At 45.8% G+C, this 14,985-nt stretch overlaps 1 protein-coding gene and 1 long non-coding RNA gene across 5 annotated transcripts in view; both read left to right on the top strand.

Annotated features, from left to right (window-relative positions):
* LOC309380730 overlaps positions 1–14,985 on the top strand; it is a 745,666-nt gene that overhangs the window by 247,363 nt on the left and 483,318 nt on the right. The window lies entirely within an intron of this gene.
* The window catches only part of RGMB (repulsive guidance molecule BMP co-receptor b), a 43,131-nt gene that overhangs the window by 6,795 nt on the left and 21,351 nt on the right, over positions 1–14,985 (top strand). For all 4 annotated transcript variants that reach the window (XM_081930666.1, XM_081930668.1, XM_081930669.1 and 1 more), the window contains 2 exons: positions 1,228–1,463; positions 12,409–12,920. In XM_081930666.1, coding sequence (XP_081786792.1) covers positions 1,228–1,463; positions 12,409–12,920 — 748 coding nt within the window. The remainder of the gene's footprint in view (positions 1–1,227; positions 1,464–12,408; positions 12,921–14,985) is intronic.

Here is a 14,985-nt window from a genome sequence, read left to right as displayed (position 1 = left end):
CTAATTTCACAGCATGCTTGCTTAGGATGGCAACATTAAAATCCCGCCCTTTCTTTAGAGATGCCTAAGGAAGTCGTATGCCCCACTTTCCCCGTCTAACAAATAACTTCGCTGCTAAATCGAGGACACAAAAAGTTAACAGGAAATTTAACTTGAAGCTGAATCTCTCCTGAGGAGAAGACACAGCGCTCTCTCGACCCCTTCAGGCAGAATCCTACGGGCAAACCCCACCCCTACTTTCCAAACGTGTTGCTGAAAACAAGCAGCCTTCAACCTTGTTCCAGGATTCTAATTTGGAAGGTTTGGCTAGTCAACGTTCCAGTGTTAAGAGTACGGGGCTGCGCTGGGTCGGGAACGTGATTGGCCGCTTAAAAAGAAAAAAAAGTTGAATCACGTGGGGGGACCCCCTCCCCTCGAAAGAACAGCTTAGATTACATCAAGCCAGCGCTCACCGGCCGGATCTCTAGTATAGTCTCGGCAGGAATGTGTGCGCTGGGAGGAAGGAGACGCGGCCCGGGGGTGGTGCGTAAAGGCGCAGACTTCCCGGCAGCGAGGGGGTGGGAATCACTGGAGTGTGAGGGCTCCGCAGTAAAAACAAAAAAGTCTCTTCCAGGCGGGTCGTTTCCCTCCTAGTGTAAGGAGACTCTGCACTAAATCTGCAGCCTGCTTCCCGCTTTTGTTTTGTGCAATTGGCCAGAGCAAAAATAATAATACCGACAGCCAGCCATTGCAAACAGTAAACACCTAAGCAGTAGTAGAGGCTCCTTGGAGAAGAAGAAGAAAAATCTGCTCCAGAAATTGGTTTAGTTAGGTGGAGGAGGGAGAAGGAGGAGGAGGAGGTAAGTTCCGGCCTCCTATGAGGGTTGCCTTTGTTTGGCTGAACGGGCTCTCGGAGCCAATGGGAGCGCGCCGGGAGGAGTGGGGCGGGCGGGCGAGCCTGGTGTGAGTGTGTGTGCAGAGCCGAGATTGCTTCCAGTGGGAAGGGTGTCGGTCTGCTTTTCTGCTGCCAGGTCTCGCTCCGCTCGGCGTGAGGACGGGGCCGACCATCTCCGGGGCTGCTCGGTGGCTTTCCGCTCACCCGCTTTGTGTTTCTCATCTTTCTCCCCTCTTTCTCCTCCTCCCTTCCTCCAACCAACCGCCGCCTCTCCGCGATGCCGCCCTCGCTGGCCTCCGCCTCTGCTCCCGTGTGGCCTGGCGGCCTCTTTCCACCGTGGGGTTGATCCGAAGGAGGAAGAAGAGGAAGCGCGGAGGCCCGATCGCCTGCTCATGCAGCAGCCCCATCGCCGCCGCCGCCGCCCCACCGTTGGAGTCCCGTCGAGCTGCATGGACGGGCATGGGGAGAGCGGCCCCTCTCTGCGCCATCGCCGCCGCCAACGCCGCCAGGGCTGAGCAGCAGCAGCAGCAGCGCCGCCCCCCGCCTGCCCTCCTCGTCCTTTTCAGCCTGGGGCTGCTCCTACACACAGGTACCGTCTGGGCCCCTCTTTGGGCGGGGGTGGGGGGTGGAAACCCCCAAGAAAACGGGCCGGGATGGAGCGGGAAGCGACGCCCCGACGGCTGCGGAGCTGTGTAGTGAGACGTGTTTGTTCGCGAGTTGTTGGTTTGGGGGTTCCCTTTATTTCTTTTTTTTAACGGGACGTTTGATGGGCTGCCAAGATCCGGTGTTCACTTCCTCGGGAGCAAGTGGAAAGCCCGCGATCGCGGAAAGTGCGCGCGCGCGTCTGTGTATGTGTGTGTAGAGGAATCTGAAGTTTTTGCGCGACCCACCTGGAGCGTCGCAGGCGGGGCGGACGGCTCCTTGCTGAAGGCGCGTGGTGTTCCGAGGCTGCTCTTGCAAGTGGGAGCCGCTTGTGCCAAAACGCTTGTTTTGCAGCCCGGAGGAATCTGACACACACGCGAAGGCTTCTCCCTCCTCCTCCTCCTCTCCTTTCCGCGGTCTCTGCTTTTAAAAAGCAAGTCTGCGAGCCTTCTCTCCCCAGCGAGGCGGGGGCGCGGAGCTGGCCCCGCTCGACGGAGCGGGGGAGGGGGCTGCCGTGTCTGGGTGAGTTTGATTGGCACCGCTCCCTCCCTGCCCGGGTGTTTACTAAGTCAGCGCCGAGATCAGGTTTCTCTTCTCCTCGCCGCCGCCTCCTCCTCCTCCTTCGCGACGCAGGAAAGAGAGCGCCTGGGCTCTCCTAATCTGCAGCTGGCGTTGAAGGATTTTGGGAGGAGAAGGCGAGGCGATCTCGGTGAAAAGTCGTCGCTTTCCCTTCTTCCCAGCGGCTGAACTTTGAATGCGGATCTGTTTGCGCGGCTGGAATTCTCACTTTTTCTTTTCTTTGCTCCAGTGGTGCATCTGGATGAGGCTTGCTACTCCTGTTTTGTTTTCTGCAAGATGCCTCTGTCTTGTCAGCTGCCATGCTGCTTTAAAAAATGGTATTTCTGTTGGCCTTCCTGTAGGAGCCCAAAGCTTGCTGGGTTGTAGCCTTTCCCTTTTCATTTCGCCCAGGGAAGCTTGCTGGGCAAAGGACTCCACCGGCTCAGGCAAACTCATGAACAATGGTTGGGTTTGTAACATGGCTTGGGTGGGTGGGGGGACTTTATGGTGTGTGTGGGGAAGGGCAGAGTCTGGTTTGTGTGCAGCAGATCCCAGCTTCAGTCCTTGGCCATCCCCAGGTTAGGGATGGGAGAGTCCGAAATCCTGGTGGGATTCTGCCAGTCAGTGTTAGGCAGTAGATGGACCATTGCCTGACTCAGAATAAGGCAGATTTCGTCTGTTCTTCCTAGCAAAGCTTCTTACATCAGTGTGTGAAGGGGATCTGGGCCCCCAACTGTTTTTCTGATAGGGCTTCTGTGCCTTTCACACTTTTGCTTACAAATCAAGTAAGACCTTTTCCTGTCGCTATTGACACACCATAGCAATTTTCAGCTTCTGAATGTATTGCTTTTAAAGATTTTATTACTGCTTTTCTTTATTTCGGAGGGAGTGGGAGCACCCAGGAAGTTTCCTAAAAATGAAAAGTCTCTGAAATCAATAGGATTTTGTGCTGAGGTATTTGTTCAGGCATACAGTTTTAAATATTTGTAGGCCACCTTTCTGGACAACATGCTCTGAAGGTGACAGTGGTGATATGATACAATATCAAATTAGAAACTTTTTTAAAACCACAACAGTTAATAGAAATACTTTAAAATATTGTTCAGTCAGTAGAAAGAAACTGAGAGAGGCCCACTCTTGGTGTTCCTTGGTGCAAATGCAGAGATCAGATACATGAGTCCCAATGAAAATCTACACAGACGTATTTTGTGAAGTTCTAGATTGCACCAAGTTATGCAGTAATACAACCTTGGAAAGCTGTGAGAAGAGCTTACTAGAGACATTTCACTGAGTAACCGGAAAGCATGAGATCACCGCGTCAGAGATTTGTAGAATTGTAGAGTTAGAAGGGGTCAGCCATCTAGCCCATGGGTAGGCAAACTAAGGCCTGGGGGCCGGATCCGGCCCAATCACCTTCTAAATCCGGCCTGCAGACAGTCTGGGAATCAGTGTGTTTTTACATGAGTAGAATGTGTCCTTTGATTTAAAATGCATCTCTGGGTTATTTGTGGGGCATAGGAATTTGTTCATTCCCCCCCCCCCAAATATAGTCCAGCCCCCCACAAGGTCTGAGGGACAGTGGACCAGCCCCCTGCTGAAAAAGTTTGCTGACCCCTGATCTAGTCCAACCCCTTGCAATGGAGGAATCTCAGCTAGATCATACATAACAGATGTCCATCCAACCTGTGCTTTAAAATCTCCAAGGAAGGAGAGTCCACCACTTGCGGCAGTCTGTTCCACTGCCAAACAGCTTTTACCATCAGAAAGTTCTTCCTGTTGTTTAGTTGGAATCACCTTTCTTGTAACTTGAATTGATTGATAGAGGTCCTAGCCTCTGGAGCAGGAGAAAACAAGCTTGCTCCATCTTCCATGTGACAGTCCTTTAGATGTTTGAAGATGGCAATCGTGTTTCCTCTGTCTCTTCTTTACCAGGCTAAACATACCCAACTCCCTCGACCATTCCTCATAAGGCTTGGTTTCTAGACCCTTGATCATCTTGGTCACCCTCCTCTGCACACATTCCAGTTTGTCAATATTCTTCTTAAATGGTGGTGCTGAGAACTGGACACAGTATTCCAGGTGTGGTCTGTCCAAGGCATAAGAGAGTGGTATTACTGTGGTTGTTTTAAGGAAAGGGTTGATTTTAGTTTTCCCAATGAGATTTAACTATATGAAACTGTATTAGACAGCTTCTGATAGAGCACACCACTTATTGAAGTACTAGAGGCCAACATTTCTTGAATTTTAAGGAAGAATGTGTTGACAAACTGGCTCCTGTCCCAATCTGAGAGCACCAGCTAAATTTAGGATTCCGGGTGTAGAATAGCTTAGCTTTCAATAGGCTTCATGCTCCCAGTGGTCCATCGAGAGAAGCGATGGTCCTTAATCAAAAGTGAACTCGTGTTTGTGGCATTTGATTCTTGTGTGTAGGTTACCAACCTGGCAGCCATAGAATGTGTGAGGTTTTTGTTTGCAGAAGGTGTAGCACTGACAAGTCAGTACTGAACAAAGAACAAATTCTCTTTGTGACTTCCTTTATGAAATATTCAGAAATATTGTTTCTTTGGATCCAGAACTTCTCTTTCTGTTTACAAAGAGGCCCTAGAGCAAAGTCCTGTCTCTTTTGGAACTTTGTAACAAATACTATGAACCAAAACAATAAGGGAGAGTTCATATGGTGTTTTGTTTTGTTTTAAATTCAGTTTATTTATTACACTTTAGAATCATAGAACTGTAGAGTTGGAAGGGCCCCTGAAGATCTTCTAGTCAAACCCCTGCAATGCAGGAATATGCAACTGGATCGAACCTGCAACCTTGGTGTTATCAGCACCATGCTCTAACCAACTGAGCTATCCACATTTCCCCCTTCCCCGAGGGGTTAAATGTGGCATACATGGTTCCTCTGCCTCCATTTTATTCTCACAACAATCTTGTGAGGTAGGCTAGACTGAGAGATGGTTACTGGCAGTGGCACAAGGTCATGCAGTGAGTTTTATGGCCAAGTGGGGAATTTGAACCCTGGGCTCCCAACAAACACTTAAATGTACACCACACACTTGCTGCATTCAACAGGTGTACACTCTTACGTCCCATCGGTACGCAGTAGTTGAGTTGTAAGCTCACATACAATATTCAGTGAGGGTACATCTCAAGTATGTATACATCTTTGCTGCCAGCGCAAGAAAATGGCTTCAGTGACACTTATTAAGCGCATCACTGAAGCAATTCCTTTTACTGGCAACAAGGCAAGGCATGCTGGATCTGCTACACTTCCTGTTCCCTACCAAGATTAACATTCATTGGAAAGAATTGTGGTAGAAAGTGGAATGTAGACCTACCCTTTTTATCTATTCTGCATTTTCTTAATCTTTAACCAAAACACCAATTTTTAAAATGAAAAACCCCAACTTATGTAACATCATAATTTTAGTTACTAAAATACTGTAAATACAAAATTCTCGGTGTCTGTTATTCCTAAAAGTATGTATGGCTTTCTTTAATTTACATACAGCCCCATCCTATACATATCTACTCAGATGCAAGTCCTATAGAGTTCAGTGGAATTAATCTGTATAACTGCAGCCTTAAGGGCATTGAATATTCACATTTTGAGAAGGATGGGGCTGCAACAAAAACACCAAGCTGCTTAAAATAGCATCTGAACTGGAAATTATTTTTCCAACATGGTATCTCTGATTCCCTCATGGGGGTATGTTAAATATACAGAACTGCATCCAAAATAGACATACTTCTGCGGGTTGGTGAATATTAAAAAAATGTACATTAAAGACACCAGGAACCCCTGTTAAGATTTTCCAACAGGGACCTGATGAGAAATCCTATGCTAAGGTTGCAAATCTAGGCACGTTTACCTGGGAGTAAGTCTGATTGCGCCCCAGGAGGTCTAATATACAGTGGTACATCAGGTTACAGACACTTCAGGTTATAGACTCTGCTAACCCAGAAATAGTACCTCGGGTTAAGAACTTTGCTTCAGGATGAAAACAGAAATCGCACAGCGGCAGCCGTGGGAGGCCCCATTAGCTAAAGTGGTACCTCAGGTTAAGAACAGTTTCAGGTTAAGAACGGACCTCCAGAACGAATTAAGTTCTTAACCTGAGGTACCACTGTACGAGTAACAAGTTTTTACAGATAGCACTGTAAATGAGATTGTGTGCAGAAAGAAGCAAGATGTTGGCTGTGGCTACTCCAAGACGATGCCAACTCAGTGGGTTGCAATGGAATGAAGCACCTGTGAATTCAAGGCTGGTTACATTGCCATCTTGGAGCAGGTGGGCGCACACCTACAAGCTGCCCACCCTCTCAGGCCCACCACTGCAGCTCTGCCCCCTCATGTGCCACGACTGATCAGTGCCACCAGTTGTTGGAAGAGCTCCACACAGGAACATGTTTTGATTTATAAAAGAACCCAGCGTTCGAAATTAGCCAGGCGCCAAGCGCATTTTGTGACCATGTGCAAATCTCTGGATGCCAGGATGGCGACAGACATCTCCATCTGGCTGGCCCCTCCAGCTTTCTTAAACAGAAGAACTTAATTTTTCTGCATTTGCGCCCCATCTTTTCCTTCAAGGGGTACATGGTTCACCCCCTCCTCAGTTAATCCCTACAAAGACCCAGTGAGGTAGACTAAGAGGTAAGTGACTGGCCCAAGGTCACCCAGCGAGCTTTATGCCTCAGTGGGGATTTGAACCCTGATGCCCTATGTCTTAGTATGGCACTCTAACCACTATGCCAAACCGGCTCCCTAGAGTACAGTGGTACCTCGGGTTAAGAACTTAATTCGTTCCAGAGGTACGTTCTTAACCTGAAACAGTTCTTAACCTGAGGTACCACTTTAGCTAATGGGGCCTTTGTGCCGCCGCCGCACGATTTCTGTTCTCATCCTGAGGTAAAGTTCTTAACCCTAGGTACTATTTCTGGGTTAGCGGAGTCTGTAACCTGAAGCGTCTGTAACCCGAGGTACCACTGTACTTCTGCTCTATAAATTAAATAGGCAAATAAATACAGTAAGGATCAGGGTAAGTACCTCCACCCAATTCCAGCCCCCTTCTGGCAGAGCTTCTTTCTGCTTCCTGAGGCTCAGTCTCGCAGGTCTTCCAGTTGTGACCTGCTGCTGGCCTTGTCCTGTACTTAGTCATGAAGTTGTAGGCCTGTAATCTTTTATTATTTTCAGTACACACCAAGGTGGATAAAATTCAATGATTTTTTATATAAATTGGATTTATTTGATTTAAATCAGATTGGATTTTTAAAATAAAATGCTTTTGGAGGAAAAAAAATCTAAAGATAACTTTCTATTTAAGTTATATTATAGTCCAAAGGCTACTCATCAGGAAATAAGGATTTGTTTTAAGTTTTTCATGTGTGCAAAAACTCAGTTTAAGGTGTTTAAACAAAAAAATTGTTTAACCACATCAGTTAACAAACATGGATACATATGCTGTAATGTTATTGTTTTAGTTAAATAAATGGTTTGAATTGTTATTAAGGAAATGATTCTTTTTCTCCTTCCAATAAGGTACAGCAGAAAGTTGTCCAAATATAAACAGTTAACTTACTAAACCTCACAATAATTTCATAAAAGGCTCTGGCTGCAAGATGCAACACTCCTCCCTCAGCAATAGGAAGCAGGCTCTCTGCTGGAGTGCTATAACAGGTCTTAAAGGGACTATTGTGAGTGCAGTGCCTAGACGGTTAAACTAGGACCTGGGAGACCAGGGTTCAAATCCCCACTAGACCAAGCTCCTAAAATGCTTCTTTCTTTCTTTCTTTCTTTCTTTCTTTCTTTCTTTCTTTCTTTCTTTCTTTCTTTCTCTCTCTCTCTCTCTCTCTCTCTCTCTCTCTCTCTCTCTCTCTCTCTCTCTCTCAAATCTGCCCCCCTCCGCAGATTCTTCTCAGAAACAAGTGCTTTTATTGCCATGCAATCAGAGACTGGCTATTTCTTTATTTCTGTTGATGTGACGAAACAGGCTGATCTATAAATCGTAATGCAGAAGGACATGAATTTGGCAACACTGATTTTCTTTCCCAGTGAACAGGGAAACCAACAGCAGCAACAAAACCCCTCAACGTCATGCGTTACCCTTATTAGGGTTTTTATTCCCTGGTGCACTTTTGTGTTTAATCTGAGTTTGAAAACAAGAGCCGTTGCATTCTGGTGTCCATGGAAACCAGTTAATTAAAAGGGGAAAATGAATGCTATTGTCATTTATTTCGGTTGCTTTCTCCATTTACAACCAAACACAGATGTCCTACTGTTTCTGTGTTGCTCTTCATCTTGGCATTTTGATTAGTTGGGAAATTGCTTACTAATGTGAGCACAACTGAATTTTACAGCTTGCAGTGGTGGATTCTCCTTCCTTAGAGGTTTTTAAGAAGAGTTTGGATGGCCATCTGTCATGGATGCTTTAGTTGAGATTCTTGCATTGCAGGGAGTTTGGACTAGGAATTGTGTGATTCTACAGTTCCCAAGACGCCATCCTTTCTTAAGAGAGCAAAGCACATTATGGCACTATTTTGAAATGCTCCCGTGTGATGCTCAAGCAAAATCCATGGTATATGGCTTAGAAATAGCTTTCGCTAAATGAGCATATCCTTAGCACAAAATACAGGGCAATTTAATATGGCTAGCTTTTCACTGGGCAATGTAATTAAATCTGTTTTGAAAAGTGGCAAGGCTTTGTGTGTGGAATGCTGTTTTAGACTCTTCAGAAGTTTATCCTGGGTGGAATGCTGGAGAGTATGAAAAGACAAGTGTTCAAGATATTTGAGACTACACCCTTTAGCTGCGCAGTGAGCATGCAAAAAACTGGATTTAATTATGTCGGTGCATAGCACTTCCAGAGCACTTCTCTCGTTTCTCTCTCCTCTAAACTGCCTCCTCACCAACCCCCCAAATGTGAAAAGCTATCCAACTTTATAATGGAGAAAAGATCATTTTATTCCTTCCCTTCTCCAGCATAAGTTTGTATGTGTGTTAGCCAGCTTTATTTTTGGGACGTTTGAAGATAATTCCACAGGTGTAGGACATTCCGATTTCTTTTCAAAATTAAACATGTCAGAATTACATGTGTAAAGTTTGCATTAAAAGATGCAGAAAAACACTCAAGATTTCATCAGTTTGTGGCGGAAAGCTTAATTCTCTTGCAGCCTTCTTTGGTTTCAAATTAGCATGATAAATTCTCTTTTATTTTTAAAAGGGCATGTTCTTAATTCTCTCCTTTCCCCCAGTTGTGGACACAGCCCATCAAGTCTTGCATCTGCAAACTGGTTTAACTGAAACATGTATTCAAGTAAAAGCCCTAAAATTTACGACAAGTGAGCCATGAAATTATATTCTTTATCATAATTAAGTTCTTTTTTTTAAAAAAAAAAAATCTGTCTTTTAAAGCTTATGCATAACAGATCTCTGTGAGCCCCACAATGAATGCCAGCTTTTCTAAATTACTTAGCTTTGGATCAGTACTTTTATTCTGGGGGTACTCGGGGGTACACGCAGTGCTATTTTTCTAGAAAAACTCACCATGAACTCTTAGAATGGCAATGAGGCTCACCTGAGAGGTGGCGGAACTAAGTTCCAGCGAGTTACGGCTGGAAAAAAAGCATTGGGTACGCAGTGTCTGATACTAGGATTAAATACAGGCATTATGTATTTTTAAGGGGGCGGGAGTTGCCCCAGCATCCTAAAACGAGTTCCTTCCCTGCTCACTTTACTATTTCAAGTATACAGTTGTACCTTGGTTCTCAAACTTAATCCGTTCTGGAAGAATGTTCCAAAACCAAAGCGTTCCAAAACCCATAGAAAGTAGTGCAAAATGGATTAATCCATTCCAGACTTTTAAAAACAACCCCTAAAACAGCAATTTAACATGAATTTTGCTATCTAATGGGACCATTGATCCATAAAATGAAAGCAATAAACAATGTACTGCAGTCACACAATCAGTCAGTAACTGAACTGGGTTCCACACAGTCACAAAAACAAAGCAAAAAAGCCACAAAAACGCAAAAGATATAGCAAAAAAACAGACAAACCTCAGCGTAACACTCAAAACGGAAGTGTGGCACTCAAAATGGAGGACATTCGGCTTCTGGAAAAAAATTCGCAAACCAGAACACTTCTGGGTTTGCAGTGTTTGGGTTCCAAGGTGTTTGAGTACCAAGGTGTTTGAGAACCAAGGTACCACTATACCTCACTTTTCACACAAAGCGCTCAAGATGGCACGCTTTTCTTTTCTTTTCCCCTCCCCACCCCTCCATTTTATATTTGCAACAGCCCTATGAGGTAGGCCAGGCTGAGGCCGCGCTAGGCCAGTTTTGCTGGGCTGCATCATCAGGGAGTGAGCAAGATACCCTTGAGGGACTAGCATTAAGCACCTCTGTAAGGGCAGCTAGAAAACTAGCGCTGTTCAGCTGCAAGATTTCCTTGCTGTTCTTTGGCTGAGGTACATATTGTTAGTTGGCGTCTTCCATGCTCTTGCCAAACGTGCTTTAAAGAAGCATATGCGCAACAGGGGACCTCTGTCGGGTCGGGCGCTCCCATGCGCCTGTCGAAAGCATTATGTGCATAGCGGTCCCAGAGTGCAAATGGAGATGGTCTATTGTGTTGATTTTGCTAGGGCTCTCCTGGCTTGTGGGCTTTCAGTTGAATTAGCAGGGGTGAGCAAACTTTTTCAGCAGGGGGCCGGTCCCTGTCCCTCAGACCTTGTGGGGGGCCGGACTATATTTTTTTTGGGGGGGGGATGAACGGATTCCTATGCCCCACAAATAACACAAAGATGCATTTAAAATAAAAGCACACATTCTACTCATGTAAAAACACGCTGATTCCTAGACTGTCTACGGGCCAGATTGAGAAGGCGATTAGGCCGGATCCAGCCCCCGGGCCTTAGTTTGCCTACCTATGAATTAGAGCATGGTACTGATAATGTCAAGGATGCAGGTTCAATCCCTGTGTGGGACAACTGCAAATTCATGCATTGGACTGGATCACTGTCAGGGTCCCTTCCAGTGCTACAATTCTATTATTCCATGAGTTTCCTTAATAACTGAGAATGAGAGAGAGAGAACACTTTTCCAAGCACTCACTGAGCCAGACTCCTGCCCCCCTCAAAAAACCCAGGCAGTCATGAAATAGTGTGAAGTTGGGAGAGTCTGGTTTTTTTTATTTAAATGTGAATTGAATTGTAAATTTACCACCTGCATTCCATAGCCCGTCTCCCCCTTAGGCTAGCCAGGCGTAGCTGCAGCATGTGGTTTCCGTAGTTAACAAATATTAAGTGTAGTTTTAAATAATTATGGGGCTGTGGTCGATAGGGAGAGGTGGGGCAAAATCTCTGTTTAAAAAAAATAAACCCCAAGTACTCAGCTTTCAGCCATGAAGGAAAGTAAGACTAAAATCTGGACTCTCCCAAATAAAGAGTGTGGCTTAACAGGCTCTTTTCTTTCTGCTTTGTAGAATATGTGCAGGTTATGTGCATGGTCACATTCACACCATATGTTTAAAACACTGTGGCGCCACTTTATTCAGTCGTGCCCCCACCAAATGCTGGGAGTTGTAGTTTGTTAAAGGTACAGAGAGTCCCCTGTTCCCCTCGCAGAGCAACAATTTCCAGAGTGGTTCAAGAGTCAATCCCTCTTTCGCAGGGAACTCTGGGAATTGCATCTTGGCCAGCCTTCATCCAAGTTGAATATTAATAGAACCATACAGTTGGAAAGGAACCCCAAGGATGATCCAGTCCAATCCCCTGCAATGCAGGAATCTTTTTGCCCAATGTGGGACTCGAACCCACTGCCCTGCGATTAAGAGTCTCATGCTCTACCGACTGAGCCAGATGACAATGGAAGCTGCAACTCACTCATCTGGAGTTAGTCTCACTGAAGTCGCTGGTGTTTTCTTCTGACTGAGCATGGATAAGATAAAGCTCTTTTGGAGCATGCTCTCATGGAATAATAGAAAAAGTTTTGCTGAAAGTCCTACTGATGCATCTGTTTGAGCATATCATATATCTAATCCGAGGGACTTTTGGCAGTTCCCTCACTGCGCGAAGTGAAGTTACAGGGAACCAGGTGGAGGGCCTTCTCTGTAGTGGCACCCTCACTGTGGAACTATTTTACTTTTGGAAGACATCTGAAGGCAGCCCTGTTTAGGGAAGTTTTTAGTGGTTGATGTTTTATTGTGTTTTTAAATATTTTGTTGGCAACTGTGCAGAATGGCTGAGGTAGTCAGATGGGTGGCATATAAATAATGTTGTTGTTTGTTTGTTTTATGAAAACGAATCATGCCCAGTAATGTCCACTCTTCTTTTGCCCAGGCGATTGTCAGCTGCAGACGCCGTGTCGAATCCAGAAGTGCACCACGGACTTTGTGGCGCTGACTTCTCACCTGAACTCTGCCCTTGATGGCTTTGATTTGGAATTCTGCAAAGCCCTGCGTGCCTATTCCGCCTGCACCTACCGCAACTCCAAAGTCTGCCGTGGGAACCTGGTCTACCATTCGGCTGTGCTGGGGATCAGTGATCTCATGAGCCAGAGGAACTGCTCCAAGGATGGCCCGACCTCCTCGACGAACCCCGAAATCACCCACGACCCGTGTAATTACAGCGGTCGCCAGGGAGCCGGCGAACTTCGCGGGGGAGGAGAGCAGACTCCACCCACATACTTTTTCTGTGGCCTGTTTGGAGACCCACACCTGCGGACCTTTAAGGATCACTTTCAGACGTGCAAAGTGGAAGGGGCGTGGCCCCTCATAGATAACAACTACTTGTCGGTGCAGGTGACAAATGTGCCCGTGGTCCCCAGATCCAGCGCCACTGCCACAAATAAGGTGCGTACAAGGCACACGCCTTATTTTCCTCTTTAAAAAGTTACAGTGGAATTTGAAATTTATAGATGGCAGGGTTTTGATGAATTGGGATATGGAAGAAAGGGCCAGCTGCAGAGCTGTGCCAGGCAGGGAATCCCTAGGCTGGCTTATGCAAACCAGCCTGGCTGGCCTGGCGGAAGAGCAAATCTGTTAGCATGATGAAAGGGTGTTGATGGGTCACCCCAGAGGAATCCTTTGGCCTGGAGAGACAGGTGTTGCTGAGGTGATGGGGTGTGTTTTTGAGGTGACAGGAAAAGAGAGGTGTTGGGTTTTTTATAGCAAGGTGTTCTGGGAAGAAGAAGGGAGAAGAAAGACTGGGATCCATCTTGGGCAGGCTGGCTGAAGGCTGGCTTCACTGCTGTGGGGGACAAGCCCCTATTGAAGTGACCATTCTGTAAGATCTGGGCTTCCTCCATGCAGACTGAATTGGTAAATAGGTGAATAAACCAGATTTCTTAAAGCTACGGCAGTCTCTGATGTGTCTCAGTTCTGCAAAGGAACACCGACCCGGGGTGAGTGCCTGGAACCCCCTGGGATCTTGCAGAGAGTGGCGGCACACGATTTTTGTACCAATATTTTAAATCCGAAACTTTCCTCCCTCCCCCTTTTGGGTGATGGTGGCGAGAAAGCAGAGCTGTTGCGTGTGAATGCATGTTTAATTCTTTCAGACTAGAGAACATGCAATCAAAGCATGCTCACAGATAGGTGGCCAAGAAGAGACAGCTGGTTTTAAGGAGCAGCTCACCTGCTATGCTATGCAGTGACCAAGGGAAGGTCTCTTGTGCTGTGGGCAGAGAACATTGGCTGAGAGCTGATGAAGATTGGAGGGTTTATGAGCAGCACTGAAGTTCTCCAAATCCTGAAGGAAAGGTGTGATTGGGAATAATGTGGAAGGAATTGCATTGTGGTGAAGCGCATTTGTTGGTTGCACTCTGTAAATAAGGTTTGGTGGAAGGGAGATTGAGCTCTACTAGCCAGTTTTCGATTGGCTGTGTTGTGCCTGGCGGCTGAGTACAATAGGAGATGGATTTTGACACGCTAGAGCATGGTGCTGATAAGGCCAAGGTCGCAGGTTCGATCTCCATAAGGAACAGCTGCATATTCCTGCATTGCCGCGGGTTGGACTAAATGATCCTTGGTGTCCCTTCCAAGTGTACAGTTCTGTGATTCTACGAATTATTCTGTTCTTTAGCAAGAGTACATACTTGGGATCACAGGACAGAGATGTGCTAATGCCAACTGTTAAAGGGATTCTAAAAACGCGCTCTTGTAAATGTAAAGTGTGCTGGACTATGAGAATGCTAAGTTTTCTTTTTAAATGTTTATTATTAGTATTATTAAAATAAATAAATAAATACATTCAAATTAAATTATACAGTGCTGATGCTAGTGGGCTAAATGGCACTTCTGGCATCTATTGTCTTAAATTTTGTGAGTCAGTAGGATTAAAACACTGAAAAGACCCCCCCCCCTTATGAGGAATATTTCCGACTGAGAAGAGCTGTATGAAAGACGTGACTTGTTTGTATGAATTAAAAAGGTGGAGGCTCTGGGTCACTGCTCATGGCAGATTTAGTCTGACATTATTCTAGTGGGTGGGGAACTTCCCTCTTGACTCAAAGATGGCTTTGGCCCATATTGAGCCAGTGTTGTAGTCCATTAAGTTCAATGAATCTTAGGAGGCCTGAGTTCAAATGCTAAGACCCGCGGAGCGATCTTGGCAGTTTCCAAGTAGGGAAAAATGGAGATTTGTCTTAGAAGTTGCTTCTGAGAATGACTTCATTAAGGAAACGCTGTTAGTGCCTCTGGGCTTTTGGGCTAAAGAGCAATCTGAAGTGCAGGGTGGTTATTAAAAACAACAACACAAAAGTGACGTAATGCTGCTTTCAGAGTGCCAGTGGAAGCATACAATTAGCAATTTGTAAGATAAGTATTTTGGGAAGAACAACATGTTTGCTCCTTTTCTATGCATAATTGACCCTTAATGCCTGTAATTTGGTGTTGAGGATCCCACCACAGCCCCTGT

The sequence above is a fragment of the Podarcis melisellensis genome (genome assembly GCF_964234715.1).
Source record: "Podarcis melisellensis genome assembly, chromosome: 11".
In the NCBI taxonomy this organism is placed as follows: domain Eukaryota; kingdom Metazoa; phylum Chordata; class Lepidosauria; order Squamata; family Lacertidae; genus Podarcis; species Podarcis melisellensis.
This window is presented reverse-complemented; position numbering and strand designations above follow the sequence as displayed.